Source organism: Streptopelia decaocto (genome assembly GCF_964273445.1).
Source record: "Streptopelia decaocto genome assembly, chromosome: 1".
NCBI classification, from domain to species: domain Eukaryota; kingdom Metazoa; phylum Chordata; class Aves; order Columbiformes; family Columbidae; genus Streptopelia; species Streptopelia decaocto.
The window spans coordinates 185,980,863-186,006,483 of NC_138663.1; the positions used below are offsets into that span (position 1 = coordinate 185,980,863).

Consider the following 25,621-nt stretch of genomic DNA (forward strand, 5'->3'; position numbering starts at 1 on the left):
CGCTGGGGGGCGCCGGCGGCGGGCAGCGGCACGGGCCGGGCGGCGCGGCCCCTCTGGGCGGCCGGCGCTGAGGCGATCGCTTCCGCGTCGCTGCCGCTGCGCGATCGGGCGCCTCCCCGCCGGCCGCGGGCTATGGCGCTGCCGCTGTCCCTGCCCGGCGCCGCGGTGGTGCTGGCGGGCCTGGCCGCCCTCCTGCTGGTCCTGGTGAGAGCCGCGCCGGGGTCCCCGCGGGCCCGGGGGGGCTCCAGGGCGGGGGCGGTACGTGGGGCCGCCCCGTTCCCGCCCCGCTGTGTGGGGCAGGGGCGCTGGGCGGCCCTGGGCTTGCCGGGGGGTGCCCGGCCTGCAGCGGGCCCGGGGAAGGGGCAGGCTGGTCGGCAGCTGGCGGGCGCTGGTTGTGTCCGGGTTTGTGCCGGGAACGTGTTTTCACAAGGCATGGGGTGAAACACCTTGTGAATGAAATAAAACCGACGCGTTTCATCCTTGTAGTACCTCTTGTAAAACATTCCGGTAACGCGCTTTCACGGTAACCAGTGGGGAGTCCTGCGCCCTGCTGAGGGACTGAATCACCGCGCAAGTTTGAGACGTTCGGCACCTGGAAAGGGAAATTCTGCTGCCCATCAACAGTGCCACGTATGTGGTGTTCCCGAGTGAAAGTACTGGAAAACACACATTCTACAGATTTGTTTCAGCCATGCATTAAGATCATTAGAGCCTCAGTTTTGGAAGCATGTGTGGCTGGCAGGTCACAAGTAGCGTCATTGATTTCGGTGGCTCTGCAGGGACCAGAGTCGACGCCAGCTTGTGTGGTGGAGATGACCTGGGGAAGGGGCAGTGGGGCTTGGACCACATCTTGAACACCTGTGTGCTTTGCAGCTGAAAACAGCAACCAGTCAATGATGCTGACAGTGGCCAGAGTAGGTGAAATGGAGTAATCAAATGGCATGAGAAGGTTCTGGTCCTGTGTCATTTGGTCAGGGGATGAGGAGGTACTGTACCAGTGACCCACCTCATTACTGAAAAATACTTGATTGTGCCTTATAGCATATTTGACAGCTAGGTAAACCTTTATTAGAATGCTCAGCGATTTTTCTCTTTTCTTTTTCATCACAGATTATGATGATTGCTCATGCGACTGCCGTAAAAATGCCAACCCTTCATCGACATGAAGAAGAGAAATTCTTCATAAATGCTGAAGGCATGAAGGAAGCTGTACCAAGTATACATGATCCTCCTACAAAGGAACTCTCTGTTGTTGTGCCTTCGTACAATGAGGAAGACCGGTGTAAGATTTTTCTTATTTTTGGAAAAAGAAGAAAATGTATCTGTTGTTACTCTAATAATGCAAAGGTCATTTTATGTGAGCCATAGATTCTGGCAGGCCAGAGTATGTGTCTGATTTTGGGCACAGTTGCCAGAAAACAGTCCAAGTACATTGAATTTCGAAATTAAGACACTGTGTAACTTGATTTCTGTTGCTAAAAATAGCACGAGGCATTTGTAAGAATCCTCTCTATTTTAATGAGGTCCAGCAGGATGGTCGCTCATTGTCCTGGTAAATGCTTTAAGTGAAGAAGTAGAAAAAAGGCTTTTAAAATTTATTTGAGAACTTCCCACTCTGTAAGGAACAACAGCAGCTTCAGACAACCAGAAGGATGACTGCATTTGTTTCTGTTTGACTTGACCATACATTTAAGTACCTGGTACTAAAAACTGAAGGCTTTCAGATGCAATAGAAATAATCAAGCCGTAAAGCTGTACTTGGGATTGATGTGGTAGCACGCTTCATTCCTTTTCTTGGTGAGTGAAAATACTGAGCTGTTTGGGATTCCATTAAGAGAGATGTTGATGAGTAAAGTGTTTCTGGACACAAGGTAGGTCTGGACCTTTCTCAAGTCCAGTGCATTCCCCACTCCTGTCTCTCATGTACCCATTTTTGGTAAGCAAGGCCTTAATATACTTCATGTGATTTTCATTTAGTTGTCTCTCTCTTTGGAGGTATAATAATCGCATGAGATGTGCTCTGGAATGAGCACACACTGTGAAGACAACCGTAAGATTGAATATTGGATGCCTTTCCAATCTGCAGATAAATCAGCTGTAAAAGTTGTGTCTGTTCGTTGGCTGAAGCATCATGGCCAGCAGCCTCAGTAGGAGAAGGTGCATTACTGACTGGTGTTAGAAATTCCTCTCGTTGCCTTCTCTGCCAGCTTGCTTAGGTAGAGATTGTCAGTACTGGCTTGTCAGGTCAGTCCTGGAGAATGATTCTTTTTCCTTTAGTTATTGGGTAGAGAATTACATGTTTCGGAACGGAAAGCTGGTTCTCTAAAGTAAGTGTTTTTATCCTGTCTTACACATGTGATTTTTTTTTTCCTTGTCTTTTTTGCATTCAGAAAGGACAGGACGCAGAGATTGCAGGTGCTAAGCTCCTTTATTGAAGCTAGTGTTGTATGAACAACAAAATTTGCCCAGCTTTGCATTGTGCTTGTTTTCAGCTTGCTCATGTATGTGCTTTTTGGTGCTTTGCCTGTTATAATCTACTAACCTGACTTCCACCTTTTCTCTAGTGCCTCTTATGATGGATGAAGCTTTGGATTATCTAGAAAAAAGACAGGTATTTTCATTTCACACTCAAAATTTGTCATCTTTCTGTTATGTATGTAATAAGCCAGTTATCCACTGTGTTATTTTGGTATGTATTAAAACAATGTCACTTAGGCACTTAGAAGTAATGTGTATGTTCTTTATCGGTTATTTTTAGACTGGATGCTGGAAGTTATTTTTAAATTAAGTAAAAATTTAATTTACTAGTGTATGATGAAAAATTTTTTCGTGTGTGATATCTCTGCAAGACAGAGATTAAGGATTAACCATGCATTTAACTTCCCAAACCAAATCCTAGTTTGTTTCACTAGTTTTTTAAGGATCTGTTCTTCAATAGGATTTGTTCTCTGGGTAAGAAACCCCTTGTGAAGGTTTGTGGGTTTGGTTTTGTTTGGATTTTCTTAACAGTGATGTTGTTTTGAGCTTTCATCTTTTACAATGAGACTAATTTTTCAGTTCTACATGGTAGCTGAGGAAAACTATGACAAACCAAAGTAATGGAACAGTTACAGAAGATGGCAAAATTATTTAATTTTAATTGCCATCCTAACAAATTTACTTCATCATATCGATGTGATGCCTCTTAGTAAACATGAATGAGTTAAAAACTGCTGGGGAAAAGAGTGCTGATGTTTGGAAGACCTGCTACCTAGTTAAGAAATTGAATGAAATGCATTATTTCTGTTTTTATTTTCAAGAAACGAGATCCTTCCTTCACTTATGAAGTAATAGTGGTTGATGACGGTAGTAAAGATCAAACCACACAGGTAAGAAAAAGAGGTGTATGGATTTTTGTACTGCATTTGTGAAATATAACAATGTTGTGCCTTTACATTTTGGTACTTGAAGTAGTTGACAGTTTAAATGCATGTTTCTGGATACTTTCTGTTGTTGTCATTGCCATTGATTTTCCACATAGTTCTGCATTCTTCTGCTTCAACTTTGGTGTCTGTCACTGTTAATAAAAAGGAAGACTGGCCAACTTGAGGGATTTTTACTGCAGCTTGGAAGATGTTTGAGTTAGCTACTAAAATGAGGACTGCTTTTTCATTTACTTACCTTAAGCCTGTACATTAGGTATTGCTTGCATATATTTTCGCCTGCTTTGCCTTCCTTCTAGAGTCACTTCTAACTGAGCACACTGTGGCCATGGGCCTCTGGACTTAAAAGGACTTGATAGAACCTTTAGAAAAAGATAGAGGAGAAAACTAGTGCTTTCTGTTCCCCACAAAATGGCACAAAAATGCATATACCTGCAGTGTGAATGGGATTCTAGATCACTGTGAACTTTTGTTTAAAAACGCAGCAGCAAAACAAATGAGAAATAGGTAGCAGTAGTGGAATTTTTTTTTATTAGCTAATGGTGTTGGTATAAATGGTTTATAACATTAGGTTGGTGCAAAAGTAATTGCAGTTTTGGACCATGAATTTTAAATCATTATAACTAGACTCAAACACTACTTTATTAATCAAAATAGGAACTATTACAATCAAGACATTTTTGCCAACAATTAATAAGTTTGTTTATTCCTGTAACCTAAAAATCCATGCTTTGGGATTCAACGAACTCTTGGAAAGCATTTTCTGCATCCTGCTGGTTGTGGAAGCATTTTCCCAGCAAGAAGTTTTCGAGATGCTTAAAGAAGTGATAGTGGGTTGACCAGGGGTCAAGTGAATATGGCAAATGAGGCAAAACTTCGTAGCCCAGTTCGTTCCACTTTGCAAGCGTTGGTTGTGCGACGTGCAATCGGGTGTTGTTTCAGAGAAGAATTGGGCACTTTCTGTTGACCAATGCTGGCTGCAGGCATTGCAGTTTTCAGTGCATCTCATCGATTTGCTAAGCATACGTCGCAGATGGAGTGTTTTTGCTGGAATTCAGAAAGCTGTAGTGGATCAGAGTGGCAGCAGACCACCAAACAGTGACTGTGACCTTTTTGGGTGCAAGTTTGGCTTTGGGAAGTGCTTTGAAGGTTCTTCTCAGTCCAACCACTGAGCTGGTCATCGTCGATTGTCGTATAAAATCCACGTTTCATCACATATCGCAATCCAGTTGAGAAATGGTTCATTGTTGTGTAGAATAAGAGGACACTTCAAAACAACGATTTTTTTGATTTTTGGTCAGCTCATGAGGCACCCACTTATTGAGCTTTTTCACCTTTCCAATTTGCTTCAAATGCCAACCAACCATAGAATGGTCAACATTAAGTTCTTCGGCAGCTTCTCTTGTAGTTGTAAGACGATCAGCTTCGATGATTGCTCTCAACTGGTCATTGTCATCCACTTGCTGGCCCCTATGCTTCTCATCTCCAAGGATCTTGTCCCCTTTGTGAAACTTCTTGAACCACCACTGCACTGTAGGTTCCTTAGAAGTTCCTGGGCCAAATGCATTGTTGATGTTGTGAGTTCTCTCTGCTGCTTTATGACCCATTTTGAACTAGAATAAGAAAATCACTCAAATTTGCTTTTTGTCTAACATGATTTCCATAGTCTAAAATAAATATAAAATAAACAGCAAGTAATAAGTCTGCAGCAAAAAGCAAAGTGAGAAAAGTGCATTAAAATTATGTATAGCATAACCACATTTATTTAAGAATGTATTCCAATATCAAGCAGCAAATTTCAACAATGCAAAAACTGCAATTTCTTTTGGACCAACCTAATAGTACGATATAAATTATATTAGTATTGAGTTTTTTGGACTTGGGTGAATGGGGTTTAGAATTGCTTAGGGGAATATCTTGTTCTTTTTGAACACAACTAGCTTCTTCAGTCTTCTTGTGCTGACTGTGAACTGGTTTTTGTTTTCCCAAACAGACTCCAGCAAACACTGGCAATGTATTTGTGCCGACTGAAGTGGTTATAGCTCTGTGCTGTTAATTTTTTTTTTTTTTTTAAGGGTGAGCAAATGTAAATTTCTACCTTGGTTTCTGGTTTTGTTTTATGCTGTTTTTTTGTGTGTCTATCAGGTTGCTATGAAGTACTGCAAGAAATTTGGAAGCGACAAGGTGCGAGTGCTTTCTTTGGTAAAAAATCGTGGGAAAGGAGGAGCAGTCAGGATGGTAATTGATACTTTCATCTCCTTCTCTGTCTGAACTACCTGTGCCCAAATATGCAGAAGGTGGAGCTGTGCTGATTGACATTTTGAATTTAATACATTAACAAAATGATTATCAGAAAACTGAGTACAGATCCTATAAATTAAGGCAAAAACTTTTTCAAAACAAGCATATTTTTAGATCTTGGAAACACTATTTTCTTGACAGGAAGTTCAATAACAAAGAATCTTTTTCTCTGAGAATTCAAAAGGAAAAAATTTTAGGCTTGGATTTCATGTTCCTGTTAGTTCCACTTAGAAATAGGCTTGCATTTTAAAAGACCAACCAACCAAAAAAAAACCTTTACAGATTGAAGTAAAGCTTTTGTAGAGAAAATAGAGCTAAATTTGCAAACATTGCTTTCCAGGTCATAGTTGTGGTTTTAAAAATGGCTAATGACAAAACACTCTCATCCAGCAAAGTTTGTGTTTACTGACGCCTGCTCCTATCACCTACATTCGACAGTAGAACCAGCATAATTTATGCTTTCACATATTAATTTGCACATAGATATTATCATAAAATCATTATGTTCTAAAAATAGCTGTTGAACATTTAAATGGAACATTTGTTTAAGATTAATAACACCTTTTATGTGAAAGAGTGCTATCGTTTGCAGATTATTAGTGTCTGTATCTTTATTTTAAGCTCTGTCTTTAATATGTCAATTTAATTTTTGTATGATCCACAAATAACTATAGTGAATGGAGAAAACATGAAATTAGAAAGTGTGGAGGGATATAGTTTTTAAGTTATTCCAAGAGAAAGAGAATGATTCTCTGTGTGATACAATTTTGCACTGCAGAGCGCAAAGTGGGTGTGTATACTATTACTTGACAGGTTTTTCCAAAAACACACATGCCTGGTTGTGACAGTATGTTTGGCAAACCCACTGCTAATTGTTTTCCTCTCTGGATATCTTAAAAAATCATCAAATATCTCTGACCAAGAATAAGGCAAAACAAGCTGTGACAACAGGTGCATCACAAACATTTTGCAGTGATATATTGTGACTTAAGACTTATTTCTCAAAACTAATTTAAAATTATCTCATGGATTCTCTTGAAATAGTGTTAGGAAAAAATAGCACTGCATCCTCTTTTCCATAGCTCAAATGACAAAGCAGAGCCATTCAGTGCAGTGGCAGCTGCTCGTCGCAGCTTCTTTGTGCTCCCCTATATAGCTGACTGTAGCAACTTGTTGCCTCTCATGATTTTGGTTTGTAAAGCTTCTAGTTTGCAAGCTTCTATGGAGAGGAATTGTTAACCTTTCATGTTCATGCACTGTCTGTCATTGTGGGATGCTAGTCAGTGTGCGAAGTCTCTAGATGTTATTATAATATAAATTGATTAATTGTTGCTAGTAGCAGAACATTAGGGCTCACTCCTTGTGTTGAATCTGGGTTACCACTGTTCTAGCTACTACATTAGTTCTTGGCAGTGTCTTGCAGCTAGCTTATGACAAAAAACAATTTTAGAGGTTTTGATCTTTGTTGATTATATTGATTGCAGGGTGTCTTTATTTCTCGGGGGAAAAAAATTCTTATGGCTGATGCAGATGGAGCTACAAAATTCGCAGATATTGAAAAAGTAGAAGAAGGTCTAGAAAATCTTCAGCCATGGCCAGTGAGTATAAATTTTTGTGGTTTTAGTTTAATACATCTGCATACAGATTGATGTTTATAATTCTCTTCAACCTGAGTTCTCTGAGATCCAGTTGAAGATCTGTGTGTAAGCCTGAAGACTGAGGTGTGAGCTTAGAAGCTGCAAGAATGGGCTACCAAGAGGTAGTTTCCACAGAGTTCTTGCCTCCTTTGCATTCACTGTGCCCATTTCAATGCAGTACATAATGTTCTACTTACCATTCTTCCTTTGAAGTTTCTCTACTCTGTATAAATACCATGTGTTGCCTACTCAGTTAAAAACCAATTTTTTTCTTTGTTAACTGCTTTGTATTTTCTTTTTATCTGATGTCATCCTATGTACCTTTAAGGATGCATCTTAATTTCACCCTATTTTATAGAGGTTCTCTTTTCTCAGAGCTGTTAGTTTAATGACAGTATTTGCAAGAACTTTTATTGTAAATACAGATTCAAAAACCTGTGGAACAAGACCTCCTCCTTGAATAGTCATTCTCTTTTGCGTGCTTGACTTGAAAGGACTGAGGTTTATTTTCTGCTCAAATGCAGATGTGTGAGGTGCTTGTAGCTGTTCTACCAGAGTACCAGAAGTGGGAGTGCAGGACTGCAAGCTCGTGAGCCGCCGAGCGGCGATGTTTCCCAGCGCTCTCTGCTACCAGGGCGACCGCAGCTGCTGGTTCTCCAGCATCAGTTCCACACTCTCAAATAGAGCAGATTTGAGAGATTTTGCGTGAGGAGTAGTAGCATGAGGATAATTTTAAATCTTCTGTTTTGATTTGATTTGAGGTTATAATTTTGGCTGGTACTGTGGCATTTTATTTGTTTGAAGGTACATTAGTGAATCAAGTACTTTATTCTGTTATTGCTTCTACAATTTTGGGAAAACATACATTATATCATTAAGTGCATATCTGGACTGTTTAACACCTCTACAGTATGCATACCTCAGAGGAACAATGTAAGCTAAACCAGACCTGAATAAATTGCAGTAATTTGTATGCACCATATACAAAATGTAATAAACTTTATATGATCTGTTAATTGTAGAAAAGACTGTTTTTTAACCTCAGAATGTATCAGTAGAGAGAATGCAGCTATAGGAAGCAGAAAAATATACTGCTTTGAAGTATTTGTTATACAGTTCTCAACAGAAGATTCTGCTGATCCAGAAAATATTAGTTTAAGTAATAACTCTGTAATTTGTATTCTTCTGCAGAACCAGATGGCTATTTCCTGTGGTTCTAGAGCTCACCTGGAGAAGGACTCAATAGCGAAGGTTTGTTTCTCTTTTCTGCTGTGTACGAATATTCAAACACTTGAATTATTTGATTATGCTCTACAGATTTTACAGTTAAATAATCAATATTTGTAAAAGAATGGAACCTAAAAAATAGGAAAAGCCTGTGTATGCATATGCACAATTGTGTGCAAAGGATGTGTTCTAGATATCAGGGACTTTGAACTGGTTTCAGTTAGTGTTCCAATTTATGGATTTGGTTTTTCTAGTTGAGAACATCTTACTAGCAGAACCTCTGATCCCTGACAGAATTTGTCACTAGTACCCAGTACGGGAGTAGAAGGCAACTGATGAGTTTATCTTCATTAATTCTCTCCCAGTGCAAGAGCTTGATCTGCAGACATTGAGACCTGTTTAAAATGAGTTAGGGATAATTAGAGGCAAACTGTTTGAAGAGTATCTCAAGTCGTGGGAAAGTACTGCAATTTTTCTCTGTTACTCATAGTACATTTTTTGAGATTTGAACACACAGGCAGTACTGTTGTGTGTGTGGCTCTTGTGAAATAAACAGTGATGCATAGGCGCACAGTCTTATCTTGCATCTGGTTTTCTGATGTCTTGGCAGACAGTATTTGACAAAGCACAGGCATGGAACTTGTATTGCACAGACGCGTTGCTGGACTAATTTTTTCAGCATCATTGGATGTGCTCATCATGTTGAACATTCTCAAGAGTAAGCTTTGTTTATGCTGATGTTTGATATTTGAATTTATTCTAAAATGTATACACAACTATTAAAACAGTTACAAAAGTTCAAAAGAACTTACACTGTTAATGTTCAGCCCCAGGTAGATCTTTAATTTTTTCTTCTGGTTTATCAGGCAGTATTGGAGTGGTTCATTGGAAAGAGTTGTTGTAAATACTGCTGGGTATATGTTAGCATCCTCAAAAAAAAAAATCCAAAACTTTCATCATTATCAGAAATTAGGATAAATGTTCAACGTGGTACTTGAATGCTTGTAGCACAGAATATACTATTTGCAGCTATTTGTCAGCTGTGCAGCCAGTGTATTCTCAAAACGTTGCTGCTACATGGAGACCATGTAGCTGATAAATTAGAGCCCAGAAAAAATGTTTCATGGTGTGGTAAGGTACCAAAGGTAAATAAATTTTCTTTAGTCCCTTTGTATTTCTTTTCACCTTTGAAGGTCCTGCTACATGAGGGAGAGGAATTGGAACAGGACTTTAATGCAGAAGTACAATTTTTAGGATGAGTGTGTCCATCCCTTTCTTCCTGTCTCCCCCCATGTTTCTAACTTTCTGATAAGGGATTCACCAACTGGTTACATAGTACTGCTCTGCTTGAAATCTGTAACCCATCTCATCACCCCACTGTCCCTAGACTGGAAAGGAAAGGCTGCATTTACCACACTGGGAAGAGACTGTTATGTAGTGCAGTAGGTATAAAAAAATGCAGAACAATTTTTGAGAAGTTGGGATTTCTCTCTGGGCTTAATGGCATCTAAAACAGTAGAATGAAGCTATGAGAAGCAGCTGTATGGGATTTATTATTAAGACCAGAATTTCACACTTAAATTCAGCCTCAAGACATCAAGAATTCTGTTCTGCCTCCATAATTTTTAATGTACTTTAATGAATCCCTAGTATGACATGAATAAATAGTTCTGGAAGTGATGAACATAACCGAGGAACTCCTTTTTGCAAAGTAAGTGCATGGTTGCATTGGCCGACAATCATGCAGCCTCTTAGAGCTTCCCTTTTGGGACTAGTAGCCTTGTGTTCTTGGTCACACGGTGGTTCACCTTCACCAAAAGAGCTAAAGAGTCCACACCAGATCCACCATTCATCTAGGGCTAGAGCACTTAGCTGAGAGGCACAAGCTATTGATTTGAATTTCCTTAAGCCAAAAGCTATTATATAACAAGATGAGCATCTTCTCATTTTTCAAGTGAGGTTTGAAATGATTAGCTTTAAAGGCATCTCTTATCACCCAGAGATGCTTACCAGTTAAGTTGTTGGCTCCTGAAGATTCTGGATGGTATTTTGCTTGCAGTGTTAGATATAATCACCTGAATTGAGCTTAAGACCAGCAGTGAGTTCAGAAGCCATTTGTCAGTCAGAGGTCTAGTTGTTCAGAAGCTGTCTTGAATAAAAGACTAGGAGGGACCTTTGCAAACCCAGAGTCCAGCCTCTGGATTCTATGGACAAACTTAACTGTATTATTATTATTATGTCAAGAACAAAAGTGTAACCAAAGATTAGGCTGGGGGAACATTTACCAGAAACATAAAATACATTTGTGAAAGTAAAAGAGCAAAAGAGTTGACTATGTAACATTGCTGAATAAATAAAATGAAATATTATATTGCACACCAGCTGTTACTTCAGTCCTGTTTTCACTTGGTCCATCATATACTACAAAAAAGTGCGTTCTGTAATTGCATTCCCTTAAGCACCTTAACATGCTCTGTGCAGGCTCTGGAGATGACTCAGCCTTGAATGAAAGAAGTGGGTGGCAAACAACAAGAGTTGCTCCTATTTGTTTTTCTTCTAATAACATAAAACTTTTTTAAAAAGTGTCATAGTAGCATCTAGAACCCTGCTGGCTTGTTCTCAATTGTTTTTTCCTTGTAACTTTTGAATTTATTTGACCTGTTTAACCAATTTTTAGGAAAATGAGAGGACCAGACAGAAGGAAAAAATAGCTTATAAGTGTACAGTGGAATAGAGCATGTAGCATGGCATCCCCCTCCTCCTTCACTCCGCTTTTCCTGGGAGAATTCCCAGACAACCGTGCAGAAGATACTATGGCTGTCCCACTCATGAATTGAAATCCACGTGCAGGTTCCTGCTCCACTTAATAAGGCATTATCCAGAAAGAAAAGCTGCTCTGAATTAGGAAAAGCAGAAAAAAGAACTTAGACTTCTCATATCCTAGGCCGGTGTGCACATGACTGGCAAGTCTTTTCAGCTGTAATTTTGTTTCACTGTAACAATTAAAAAGTTCTGGTTTCATTCCAGTGCAAAACAAAAACAGTTGACAAACTTTGAAAGTTATCACGAAACAGGATTGTTGTCCTGTAAGCCAGCTCTGTTCAAACACTTTACTCATAACTTAAATGAAACCATCTAACTTCTTGCCTTTTATCCACAGCGCTCTTACTTCCGAACTCTTCTTATGTACGGGTTCCACTTCCTTGTGTGGTTTCTCTGTGTCAAAGAGATCAGGGACACACAGTGTGGATTTAAACTTTTAACCAGAGAAGCTGCCTTGCGGACTTTCTCAACTCTCCATATAGAACGCTGGTAAATTCTTTCTTTTTTGTTGTTGTTGTCGATTTTTTTCCTAATTGAACATGGTTTTGAAAAAGTAATTTCAGTATTGCAGCTACTATGAAGCATGTGATGTCTGTGTATGGATCCTAGCTGCTAAGTGTAACCAACTACAGTACAACCTGCATGGCACTTTAGGTTTCTTGTTATGCTAAAATATCCTGATGATTGCTAGGAATTCCATTCTATTATTAAGATATACTTTAGGAAATAGTTGGGTATTTAATTTTCTTTTAATGATGATAGGGAGAAGGGGAACAGATGGGTTTACTAGGCTGGGATTTTAAAATAACACCCAACATAAATTGTAGGAAGGATTTTAAGACTACCTTGCTGAGATTCTAGGTGGCAACAATTAACTCCTGGCAAATCCATTTTACTTTGCCAGGTGGTATAGAAATGTGTAATACTAAGTAGGACATTTTGATTTTGCTTTGTCGGAGCAACTGGTAATTGATTAGGAGAGGGGAGTAAAGAAAAGGAAAATCCCAATAACTCTTCTCTCTTCACCTCTAAAAGCATTTCCGAAGTAAATTTTTTCATTGTGTTTTAATCCACTCGCTGTTTCTAAGAGTCCTGTCTCCTTTTACAGATGTGAGCCATGCAAGCAGAATAAGAAATAGAGAGCAGCTCTTATTACAATAAGGAAAGCTGAAGAGTTATTAATCCTGTTCAAAACTTTTATCAGTCTATTTTTATGCATCATAACCTCCATAATTCAGTGCTGTTTAACCAAAACACTTTACCTAAACTCCATATCTGATGTTTGTAATTGCTGAAGGCTCCAAGTGCAAGGAAATGCCTACTCTTTGCTTATTTTCTTGCTAGAGAATTTCATGAGAGGACTACTGATAGATCTTATTAATTTAAGACAGCAGAAAATGATGCATAGTCTTTAAATTACTTCAGAGCTCTCTTTTGTTATCAGTTAGCTAAAACAGTTCCCTTAAGAGAGTGATACAGTCATGACTACTGTTATGGGACCAAAACTCTTTTCACACAAATACCATAATTTCTATCAATTTCTTAACCACAACTGTTGCTAAAAAGGATGGCTTGACTAAGTGTAATCAAATCTTTTGAAACTATTGTCTTCATCCAAGAAAATCTAATGGGCTACTGCTTGCTAACAGGGAACAGAATTCATGAACAACATTCCCATACAAAACTGTGTGCAATCCTACAGTCCTAGTCAATCCCAATACACCTACTTTTAGGTTGAGCTTTGGTAGTGGTAGTTGAGCTATATTGTTCCTCCAGAGTGGGGTTGCAAAGGTAGTGTTTGGGTGCACAAATCCAGTGTGGAATGCAGAGCCTCTGTTGAATTGAATCTGGAATTGTGGGTGGTCAGCATTCAGAAAATCGCTTTCCTAGCTGCGTTTTTTTGCTTATTGCCCTGAAGAAAACTGTAGCTGAGCCAGACATATGATTTGTGCTGCTACCTCCAAAACCAAACTTGATCTATAAAGTTCTGTAAATGTCATGTTTCCTAAGTACATGGTTAGACCTAGATGTGAGGCCCAGAAGTGCACAGCTCAAAATCTCCATGTTTAACTTCACTTTACAAATTAACTGCTTCAAGAAGAAATATGGAAAGAAGTGAATGAGGATAATCATTCATACAGTTTAACCTGTAAAAATGCAGTCTTCAATAATATACTATTTTAAATTGAAGATTTTTAATATAATTGCGCTTATTGGTCAAACATATTATGTAAAGTGTTCTGGTTTTTGTTAAAAAAAAATCTAAACAAGCTTTCTTCTGCCACTCAGGTTCTATGGCAACAAAGAAATGAAAGAGTAAAAATAATTGTGCTGTACCCCATTATCCAGGAATAGAGGCAACAAAAAAGGGATATTGCTAACTTATTTTTTAGTAGTTATATTGCTGGTGTGGAGCACACCAGATCTTCATGTCTTGGTGTGTTAACTCATTGTGCCTATATGTGCTGCTATAAAATTAGCCTTCTCTTCTTGCTCATTTATTTACAGTAATCCATAAACTAATCCCCTGAGTGTTTTCTGATTTATCTGAAATGTACTGGTTAGTGACGAAGACTGTTTGTTTCTTTGTCAAGAAAAGAATAACTCAAATTCTTCAAATAAACAGCTTTCAGATACTTCCAAGTCACAAATTTGCCTAAAAAAACAATAGGGTTTCTTTTATTTGGTTTAATTTTCTGCCAAAGCAGACAATATGTTGTCTGGTTTTATCCTCTTCAGTCCTTCAGCAGTGTCTGTGCTTCCCTGCCCTCATTTTCATACTTATTGGCTAATTTAAACCAAATCTGACAAAACAGTAGAGATTTCAAGATAAAAGCTTTGGCAAGTTTTGTGGAAACTGAAACCCCCAGAGAGGAGAGAATCTCAGATTATTGCCACTGCTGAAGAAAAAAACTACAGTAAGAACTCAAAAGTTACTTAGCACCTTCACAGGTAGCCATTCAGCATGTGTAACTGGAAGGTAACATGTCAGTGCACGAAACAGAGTACTGTCCCTTTCCCAGTTGGTATTTATAAGATCTGGAAATAAACTGGGAGATGGGGAGGTATGAGCATGTGGGGAAAGTGGCTATAGTGAAGAAATGATAGTCGTAAGTGAAATTTCCGTGTTGTTCATACAGTTGGGATAATTGCACTTGAAAATTATATGAGGACGTCAAACATGGATCTCATAGAACCATACATTGGACTCTTTTGTATGCAATAATGTAAGAATCTGACATAGCCTAGTAATGGAAACTACTTATTTTAAGCAAAACTGGCCCGTAATATCTTTGCATTGCATAGCATGTCTGTAAAAAGGAAAATAAAAACTGGTTAGACATTGTGCCGTGAAGGTTCTGTACATATCATGAGTACAAAGGTGTAAGAGGAAGAAACAGCAGTCAGTGTTATATTTCTGGTCACCCAGAACGAGTCCCTAACTGCATCACAGAAGAACTCATTCATACTGACACCATCAGCAGGGGGTTGCAGAGAAACCACCATCTTGATATTGGGCACCAGGCTCTGAAATCTGGGTTTATTACCTCCTCTGCATCACTGCATTGGGGCTATTTGACATATGAAGAAATTTATTTGATTTCTTTTGAATATTAAAATCCCATTAGCGAAGTGCAGTTCTACTACACATTAAAAGAAGAATTCAGTTCAGTATGGTCAGTGCTCAGATATTCTGGTGACAATGGAGGTGAGTGCTGGGGAATATCCAAAAAACAAGCAGCATTTAATAGGATAAAAGCTGTCTGAGAGCCAGCACGCTCGGCATGGGGTCTGTTGAGGGCTCCCCCACTGCTGAACTGAAGCTTGTTGTGAGCTGCTGAAGAGAATGAACATGATTGGGTTTCTGCAGAAACTTAATCTGTCCTGTCTGTTCAAGTTTTGTCAGGCTCAGATATTTTGAGGTATTACAGTGTTAACTGAGTTCTTACAGGAGAACATAATAAATATTTAGACAAAACATTAATACATAACATATTTACTCATGTTAATATAAAATGGCTATAAAATTGGCTATCTAATAATTCCTACCCTGAACTGTCAAGCTTACTGCTCAGCTGGAATGTAAATATGCACACACAAAGAACAGAATTTTCTTCATCACATCTAGAGTGCATCTACTTGTCATCTAGCCTCCCTTCTTAGACAACAGAAGAAACAATTTTAGGATGTAATTCATTTCATCCTAATATAGGCCTCTAAAATACGCCAGGTGAAGTGCAGCTGACAAATACCTGTTTCTTGCCCTTGACTGTAAATGGACTCTAGGCAATTTGTACAGAAGGTGTTATCTCTGCTGTAGATGGCTGAAGTTCAGCCGGGTAGATTCGACTCACAGTGTAGTAATTTGTAGGAAAAAACGTGTCAGGTTGGTGGTGCCTCAGCTGCATTGAATGGATAAACTACTCAGTAAATCCTGAAAGTAGTAAGTTCGAAGAAGAACTAATGAAGCAATTTTGTATCAAATGCAGTTCAGTTTCTGTGCTATACCAGCAGTGCCAGTTGTTTCTGGAGAGAAAAAGCCTGGAGAATTCTTCCCTTTGGATAAAGGAATCGAGTAGAGTCTTTGCAAGAGAGCACCAGTGCTGAATTAGCACGGGACAGTAGGACACTGCCCTGAAGTGCTGGAAATGGTCAATACTGCTCCAAAAGGCAGAGCAGTGATACAGGTTTTATTTCTGTTTCTCTCAGCAGGCTGGTAACGTGCCTCACTCAAAGAGCGAGTGTTAGGGGCACTGCCTCTTTCTCGGAGGCTGAGCATCTTACACTCTGGTAAGATGTTGATGTAAACAACATGGCTATTCTGCTGCTAGGTCAGGCAGGCTGACAGATTTCTGTTTCCATACTTTTAAGATCTATCAGAGACACCAAAAAAGTGTTTTCAGGGTTTTGCCCACACCACATATAAAATGGAGCCTTGTGTTTTCATGTTCGCCTTTCATAGGAAAAGCAGGGGGCAAATTTCAAGATCTTCCTTTAAATGATCTTATGTACATCTTTGACAGTTTCATTATTAGTTTAATCATAAGGAAATAACCTGTATCAGCTGCATTAAGAATGAAAAACTAATTGCTTAGAATTCACTTTTTTCTGCTTACTTCAAGCTCTTTCTATTCCAGTTGACATTGAATTGAGTATCATCTCTTTAATGTTAAAAATACTAAAAAACTGAGACCGCAGTTTTCTTCTTGCTGTGCTGAATTCGATTTATAGATGCTTTAGAAAATCTTAAATGCAAACTGAGAAATATTGTTTTATCACTATGGTGATAAGAATCATTAACACTTTTTAAAGAGAAACCAAGATATTTCCTGTAATATTTTGTTCATCTAACTCCGAAGTTTAGAAAGCATCAGTAGGTATTGCAAACTGGTTATATATTTGATAATAAGAAATCATGCCCACATCCTAAACTATCTTTTTTTGAGAGCGTTCTCATTGACTTTTTTGTTTAAGTGCCCTTTCAAGAACCAGCTGTCAACATATGAATATAAACCAAACATTCTTGAAATTTACTTTCTAAATAGCAAAGTTTTGACATTAGTTTGAAATGAGAGCAACCTTTTGAACACAGAACATATGCTTTGCATTTTAGGTTCTGAATCTGATTACACCACTAATTATTTTTCAGAAATGGATGGAGCACATTTTTTAAATTAAAACTTAAAAGAGAATTAAAAGGGATATTTTTAAAACATAATAGAGACAGTTGGAATTACCCGCTTTCAGACTTGAAAAGAAGCTCTAGTTCTGCATCTACAGTCTTGACCTGAGAGATGTAACTGTTTTATGTTAAATTTTAATGCACAGGAGGAAAATTGGAAAATGAAGTGGTCTCAACTGGCAGAATTTTCCTGTCCTAAATTTGGCCATTGATTTCTTGTGACTACCCAAAAAATCAATGATTTTCTTCCAGCCAGAAAATGTCTTTTCTTACCAAGGAGAACTAGACGTGGCAGCAGTTACTGTCCTACCTGGAATATTGGTTAAAAAAAAGGGAAATTCAAAATATAGTTCTAGTCCAGGCTTGATTGACATACGTTTGTAAAGTGGCAATTTAAAATTAGATTAAGCAACTTGGCAGATCAGTGATTAGATCAAATTGTTGCTATTACTTTTGTCTATAAAAATCACCTTGTGCACTGAACAAGCCATGCTGTTTCACATTTAAAACTCAAAAGCTCTATATAAAAAATTAATGTTAGTTTCTCCAGTTTGTCACTAATCTCTAAATATGAGTCTCTATATAAAAATTACAGAAAAATAAGCATTCCTGTTGCTACAGGGATTTTTTTCCACTTCTTTGGCATTGTAGACCAACACAAGCAGTGGAATTAATTGTGTTTTCCTGGTTTTGCGCGTGACAAGAATTGTTTATGAATGTCTAATGAACGCAAAAGTATTTTGCTGTTATAGCTATGTTTGGTTTGTCTTTTAAAAAAATCCTGTTCCTGGCAGCCCCGGTACAGCGAAAGCAGGACTGGCGGTCTAATCCTCTTGACATCTTGTTTCATTCTTAGACTTCTTTGGCCATAGCAAGTTTTCTCTGTCCATTAAGAGCTTACTTGGTATTTACACACAACAAATCTTGGGTGTAGAGAAGCCCTAAATTCCAGTTAAAACAATATAACTGTTAAAGCCACACGGATGATTAAGGGAGTGGCGCATCTCCCTTATGAGGAGAGGCTGAGGGAGCTGGGTCTCTTGAGCTTGGAGGAGACTGAAGGGTGACCTCATTAATGTTTATAAATATGTAAAGGGTGAGTGTCACAAGGATGGAGCCAGGCTCTTCTCAGTGACAACCAATGATAGGACAAGGGGAAATGCGTGCAAACTGGAACACAGGAGGTTCCACTTAAATTTGAGAAGAAACTTCTTCTCAGTGAGGGTGACAGAGCACTGGAACAGGCTGCCCAGGGGGGTTGTGGAGTCTCCTTCTCTGGAGACATTCAAAACCGCCTGGACACCTTCCTGTGTAACCTCATCTGGGTGTTCCTGCTCCGGCAGGGGGATTGGACCAGATGATCTTTTGAGGTCCCTTCCAATCCCTAACATTCTGTGAACTGAAGGCCTAATTTTGATATTTGAAACACTTAATATTGGAGCAGTAAGATGAGAGTCCTACTGCAATATTAAAATACAGAATAATTTTGCAGGATAGATATTTTATAAACTGAAGCATTTTAAGGGGTCAGTTTAAAAGGGTTGAATTCAGTTAAACACCTATGAACTTGGTGTTCAACTGAATTTTAGTCAGCATCGTCATAAACTGTAACTTAAACAAAAGTCATGTGGAAAAGTTTTTCTGTTCCTGTATTTTACACTTCATGTTTATGTTAATTAACACTTAATGGAGCCAGTATTAAACATAGATGGGGAAGTTGTTTGAGTGTCTTAAGTTTGGTCACTTACATTGGAGCCTGAATTCAGTCAGGCTGGAGCCAAACCTCGGTGTTCCGAGCTGTGTCCCTCCTCCCCAGAGGCTCCTACTTCCACTCGCCACAGCGGGATCCGGTGAAGCAGACGGTGTGAATAACTCTCTGCTATTTCTAAGGGCAGTTCTGTCACACGGTAACTAGACACAAATGGCTTCATGTCAGAACACGTGTTGCACTCATCAACTCATCCACTGGTGTTGCTTTGATCTCCTCCAGGGTCAGCTCCAGCTCACATACCCACACTTAAATCCGGACTATAGAACCTTCTGTGTGGTTCTTCTGTACCATCTGCATCTGGTGATCTGCAGTATGGGTGAAATCAGTGTGTTGAGTACACTGCGATCTACGTGGACCTGTTAGACCAGGTCCAGAGCAGGGCCATGAAAATGATCAGAGGGTTGGAACCCCTCTCCAAACACCTCTTCTATGGGGAAAATCTGAGAGAGTTGGGGTTGTTCAGCCTGGAGAAGAGAAGGCTCCGGGGAGACCTTATTGTGACCTTTTGGTAATTCAAAGGTCCTATAAGAAAGATGGGGACAGACTTTTTAGCAGGGTCTGTTACAATAGGACAAGGAGAAACAGTTTTAAACTACAACAGGGAAGATTCAGGCTAGACATGAGAAAGATACTTTTTATAATGAGGGTGGTAGGACACTGGCCCAAGTTGCCCAGAGAGGTGGTAGATGCCACATCCCTGGAGACATCCCAGGCCAGGCTGGACGGGGCTCTGAGCAACCTGATCTGGGTGAAGATGTCCCTGCTTATTGCAGTGGGGGTTGGACTAGATGACCTTTGAAGGTCCCTTCCAACCCAAACTATTTTATGATTTTGTATTCCCCCATTAACTATTTTAGTATGCATATGAGGTGTACTGAAAGGCAATGGGGAACAGGGGAAGAAAAAAGATATCCCAGCGGTTCCTACAGAAGTCATTCTCATTTCAGCTTTGAATAGGATATTTTTAATTTCAGGGTATGTCCACTTTTGCACAAATGGCAACCATATGGTACAATATTAGTGTTCAACCTGATTAAGTAAGTCCTGTGCTTTTAATCTTTTACTTTGAGCACTATAGTTCACCTATTTAGTGTTTTTGTACTGTGATGTATATGCTGACATTCCAGTAATCGCTTGTCCACTAGAAATTGGTCCAAGTAACTATTAGCTCACTAAACTACTACTTTATGTAGTAATATTTTTAGAGCAGCTCATATGGTATAATTCATCAGACAATTATTCTGCGTCTCTTAAGATTTTTAGTCAGTTAAGTAGTAACTATTACAAAATTAGGTTTAGTCTTAATATACATGACTCATAAACATTCAAAGGTGAATACATGGGAGTTTTGGCTTACAAATATAAAATGTCAGCAAAAAATAAATAATACAACTTCAGTAGAAGAGACCATGGCATAATTAATAAAATAATGTTCAACCCGCATTTCAAGATGTTGCCAGTTAGTGCTGGGCCAGGAGCTAAACAGCAAAACAGCTGCTCACTCACCTTTCCTTCTCTGGAGGGAAAGAAGGGAAAGAGGAGGATAGATTCCTGGGTTGAAAAAGAAACAGATTTAATAAAATAATAATAAAAATGACACAAAACCAATACTTAGACATTAGAACACGTGCTCCCAGCAATGAACGCCAGAAGACGGACACTGCAAGCACAGCGGGCTCAGTGGAGATGTGGAGAGCAACAGCTGGGCACAAGGAAGGTTCTGGAACCAGCCCCTAGGAGCAGCAATGGGAGCAGGACCCCCCAGGGACGGCAGCCATGGAGGAAAGAGGGCTGTTCCCAGCAACTTCCCGCTTAAATATGGAATGTGCCATTCGTCGTATCGAATACTTGGGTTGGCCAATTTGAGTCATCTGTCCTGGATCCTCTCCTCTTCACATTACACATCTGCTTACTTGCAGAAGATGGGAAATTGAGGGACGACCTTGGCTTACCAATCAATAAATATCAATGTCAGTGAGCTCTTACATTCTATCATGCCAAGTCCCAAACATTGGAGAGTTACTGGAAGAAAACGTTAACTCCATCCTAGAGTGTTATCTTCTTACTCTTTTACTACATTCAAAACAAAGGCCCATGCCAAATATCAACAAGAAAATTAAGTTACCTCCTGGGAAATTACGTTGGTTAAATCAAACCAGCACAAAAGGAAAGAGTGAAATGGCAAGGCTGCTTGGAGCAGAATCAGTTCACTGAGGTAAAAAAACTACATCCTGTAACTTTTTTATGACAATTAAAAGACCTATGTCCTAATCAAAATCAGATTTACAAAGCTGTTCTAAATTCTCTATACAAAATAACTGTAGTCTCTGTAGATAACCTCTGTTTATGCTGCCTTTGCATGTTTTACTGCTATCCAGAGGGATATCAGTCGCTGTCCTGTAACACACACACACACACACACATGTACAGCGTGAGCTCAGGTTGATGCATGTTTGGTAATGATTTCACCAGCACGTCAGCGTGTTGTGGTCCGTACTTCAGTGGGAACCTACATGTATGTGTCAGATCAAAGTGAGCATTTCAAAGTGGACTTCTGTTGTTGAATCATTAGTAGTTTTGCAGTAATGCCCTGTGCTGCTTTAAAGGAGAGAATGGCTTGAAGCAGAAGGAATTAACATCTGAACTTGGCTAGCCACCTGCTCACATATGTCTTTTTGCCTCCTCTTGATCACCTATCTGTCCCTTTCTACCCTTTCTGTACTGTTAAATGGGATTACCAATTACTTGAATTCAAGTAACCCTTGAAGCATGAACAAATAATGTTATTTTTATTGCATACATCTCTCTCCAGTGGCAAACATTTTGGTGTATTGGTTTTTTTTTTTTCATTTCAAAAGAAAACTGTCTTGGACTTAGCAATGAGAATTTAAGGAGATTCTAAACTTACAAAGTTACTGAGAGAAAAGAGTTGAATTGTACTTGACTGCCTCACAGACGCATATTCAAGACCTATGTAAGCTGGTTTGGAGCATCTGTTCCATTGACTTCAAAGTGGAAACCTTACCAACAGCTTGGCCAAAACGTTTCCATTCTCTTAACATTGAAGGTTTAGTTCCCTGGGAAAAAAAAAAAAGAGAAAAAAAAAAAAGAAAAAAAAAACCCTCTGTGTTTGAATATACATTGAGTCTAGTAGAAATCAAATATGGATAATGTTGACCATTTTTCCATACAGACTAGTATTTTTTTGAGGTTTGTGGGTGGGGGGCGACTTAAATTCCAATTAATAGAACTCATTTAAGAAACAAGAACACCCCTGTTGGCATTTGGAGACTGCAAAGATGGGGAAAAAAAAGACCTAGCAAACAATATATCTAAGAAATTTAACCAAAATCACCAGAACCTTCATAATTACGATTTGCACTCACCCTTGTCAATAGTAGGTACTGGTAGTTTCATGCTGATTTCTACATGAGCATTACAATCTTGGTCTTTTCCAACCAAATGCTTTTATGATTCTGTGATTGTTATCTGTGTATTAGCTGTGTTCTGAGCTGCTTAGTCAGGGACATTAATTTCCTTTTCATGTGCATCTGACCTGTAGAGCATTAGAATTGACTTCATAACTGAACACAAACCTCCTTAAATCAGACAAGGAATTTAATTAACAGTGCCACCATCTTTATTCTGGAAATAAGTGTGACTGTGTTTGCTATTTCTTTTTCTACTTCAGGGCGTTTGATGTGGAACTTCTATATATAGCTCAGTGCTTTAGGATACCTATAGCAGAAGTTGCTGTCAACTGGACTGAAATCGAAGGTATGGAAATCGTTTATATTCTTGTAATATTCCTTATGTGACAATGCAGAATAAAGTATCCAAGGATCTTTCCATATTTTATCCAGTTTTGATAACACACAGCCTTCTTTCCGTACAAATTTTGAATTTCATGTCCTCTCCAGCCTTCTGCCATGACATGGTACAGGAAGAGTAGGTGAAGGGGTAGCAAGGGAGAGAAATTCTGCACACAGAAGTAGGTAGTTACACTGCTAGGACAGAGCACTACTTTGGCATGTCCTGTAATGTGTTAATAAAAACACTGTACAAAAAGTCTGGCCATCATTGTTTATTGATTCAACTCCGCTGTGTCTTGCCTTCCAAAATTCTCAGCCCACCTATTAAGACCTCCTCTAGGGCACCCTCTCTTCTTAAGATGTTCTTTCAGACCTGTGGGGAGGTGGAAAGTATAGCTCCATGCATATTTCTTCATGGCAGAGCCAGCCAAGAGGTTCTGCTTCTGCTCACTTCCTCTGTCCCAGCGAATACAGTTCCTTATTTTTTCCTTTTTTTTTTTTGGTGGGGGGGTTGGTTTGGGGTTTCTTTGTTGGATTTTTTTGATCTGAATCTCTTCTCAGCACAACCCCTTGACAACAGAAAGTATAATGAACTGCAATGATGATGAAGGGTGCAAGCAAGTAGAGAACATCTTAAACCAACTTTACTAGAAAAGAAATGTTTTATTTCAGTGCAGTTCCACGTGCATTTTGCAGCTAATACAAATGATAGCAAAGATGGAAGAGGGCTTGGTTTCATAGTGTGGTTCCCTGCCTTGCCTAAAGACTGGCACATTCATATTATTGCTGTAAGACAGATGGTGGTGGTCCTCTTTTCTTCAAAGTCACTAAGAAATCTTTTGCTTACTTATTGGTGTTTAGGTCCCTATTTACTTGAACAAAACCTTGTTGCAGAGAAGACTACACACTTTAACTTTTAGTCAGCCCTGAACTGGTCAGGCAGTTGGCCTAAATGATTATTGTAGGGCCCTTCCAACTGAAATTATTCTATTCTATTCAGTTCGGTTCAGTCCTTTCTGTCCTGTCCTGTTCCTTTCCATTCCATCTTCTGACATACATGGAATTACTGTGCTGCTTACAAACTAGAATCTCCCACTTACGGTATAATGTAATTACTGTAAAGCAATAACTTTCGCAGTATAAATGTTTATTAGTGCTCAGGTCTAGGTTGTGGGGCTGAATGTGCTGAGAATGCAGAGGTTCATGACTACTTAAATGTGTGTCTTGCCCATGCTCATTTTTTCTAACAACGTCCTTCTGATTTTCTTCTCCATTAATCACAGGTTCTAAGTTAGTTCCCTTTTGGAGCTGGCTGCAGATGGGCAGGGATCTTCTTTTTATACGACTGCGATATATGACTGGTGCCTGGCAGCTTGAAACAAGAAAATGTAATTAGGTTATTTACATTTTCCAAATATATCATTATACTTAATGGAACATGAGAACAGTTTCAATCAAGTGAAGTGGTGATGAAAGCTGAGGTAATTCGTCATTGCTTTTGTTGTATGTTTCATTTTTGCAGTATGTATATGTTTTATAAGATTGTCAGCAGGGAATTTGTATGAAGTTTTGAAAAGCCAACACATTTCCAAAACGATTTTCTTATCTAGTAATCAGTTTTTATTTTTAAAAGTAACATTAACATGTCTTATAAATTCACTCAAATAAATATATCTGCTTTTGTCTCATCATAAATTTGGAATTTTCTTATAAATATTAAAAAGAGGCACTCTGTTCTACATTGTGCAATATTGTGTTGTGAGTGGCCACAACCATTTGTTCCTTTAGTATCTGGAAACAGATGGACATATTGCAACTTGGTGTGATCAATCATGGTTCCTGCTGATGTATGTTTGGATTCAGTGTTATGGGAAACATTAATGGGTTTTACTGAGTTGTAACAGTAAAATTCATAAGGCTGTTCTAAGAACTTGCGGTAGTCTCTTGACATTCCAAATGTTTTTGTCTGAGGCTGAAATATTTTGTCTGAGATGAAACTGCATATCAACTCCAGACTATAGAAGGTCCAAGAAAAAGCACATTTTGTTTTAAAATCTTGTCTTTTATAAATATCTTTGGTTCATATGTACTAAATAATAGTGCATGCTCAAGGCTAGGAGTCCTTGGCATCTCCAAATTTGTAGTGAAAGGGTATGGAAAGCTAATTCAGAGCATACAAAAATGAGACCAAATGTACATTGGGGGCCTGTGCGTTAGCAATGCCAGTTTGAAATTGTCAGCCCTCAAACGAGATCAGAGAGGGAGGGAAGGGTCTGGTGTCTTTCTTAGTGACGTCTTTCTTTGTTAGAGTGCACAGGTTTCAGTGGTGCTTTCAAAACAGTTGTGGATTGCCAACAAACTAAGCCAATCTTTCTTTTGGAAACCTGTACAAATATGAACAGATGTAAAGAATGAACGGTGTATGGTTGTACTTTCACATATGATTTCACTGGTGATTTTTCTTACTCTTTCTGCAATATTGAGTTTTGTTCTTTCTAGGGTTACCTCAGTTTTCTATACATTGAAGTGTTGGAATAAATTCTCAAAAAGCATCTTCAGTTTGATTTCTCAGGCTTTATTCTCTTACCTAGTCCACATACGTCTCTATCACTTGTGCATAATCAATCACATGATTCATTGTTGCCACTGCTAGAATAAAATGCCAGCTTCTCAGTTTTTGTGAAGTGAATTTCCCTGATCAAACCAGGACAGCAATAGCTCTGCCTGTAATTAATTGAAGTTGCCAATCAGATCTCAAAAGCAGATTCCTAAAATTTTCCTCATGTCTTACCTTAAAACTGAGTTTATTTGAAATTTTAACCAAAACAGTTCATGTTTTCAACTTATGAGGCTTCCATCATGCATTATTTTCTGCATGATAAGTAAACATCTGGTGACATTTTCTTAAAAAAAATCTGCTTTTGAATTGGATGCCAAAGCTTGCA

The 25,621-nt window shown here is 38.8% G+C and overlaps 1 protein-coding gene across 3 annotated transcripts; it reads left to right on the forward strand.

Annotated features, from left to right (window-relative positions):
* The first annotated feature begins 2 nt into the window (after positions 1 to 2).
* Positions 3 to 25,228, forward strand: ALG5 (ALG5 dolichyl-phosphate beta-glucosyltransferase). Of its 3 annotated transcripts, none has more exons than XM_082046701.1 (10): positions 3 to 204; positions 1,111 to 1,282; positions 2,565 to 2,611; positions 3,300 to 3,368; positions 5,568 to 5,660; positions 7,208 to 7,321; positions 8,552 to 8,611; positions 11,748 to 11,899; positions 22,556 to 22,641; positions 23,960 to 25,228. In XM_082046701.1, the coding sequence occupies exons 1-10, from the start codon at positions 133 to 135 to the stop codon at positions 24,070 to 24,072; spliced, it is 978 nt and encodes a 325-aa protein (XP_081902827.1). In that variant the 5' UTR covers positions 3 to 132; the 3' UTR covers positions 24,073 to 25,228. The 3 variants fall into 3 exon arrangements, with proteins under 3 accessions (XP_081902827.1, XP_081902829.1, XP_081902828.1); XM_082046703.1 differs by lacking the exon at positions 3 to 204 and adding an exon at positions 499 to 630; XM_082046702.1 differs by lacking the exon at positions 3 to 204 and adding an exon at positions 529 to 653.
* Positions 25,229 to 25,621: the final 393 nt, after the last annotated feature.

Bases quoted from the DNA above. Each gene is read 5' to 3' on its own strand.
- ALG5 (XM_082046701.1), top strand. From the start codon at position 133: ATGGCGCTGCCGCTGTCCCTGCCCGGCGCCGCGGTGGTGCTGGCGGGC. The intron at 7,322-8,551 runs GTGAGTATAAAT...ATTCTTCTGCAG, and splicing joins AAAATCTTCAGCCATGGCCA to AACCAGATGGCTATTTCCTG. The intron at 22,642-23,959 runs GTATGGAAATCG...CATTAATCACAG, and splicing joins CAACTGGACTGAAATCGAAG to GTTCTAAGTTAGTTCCCTTT.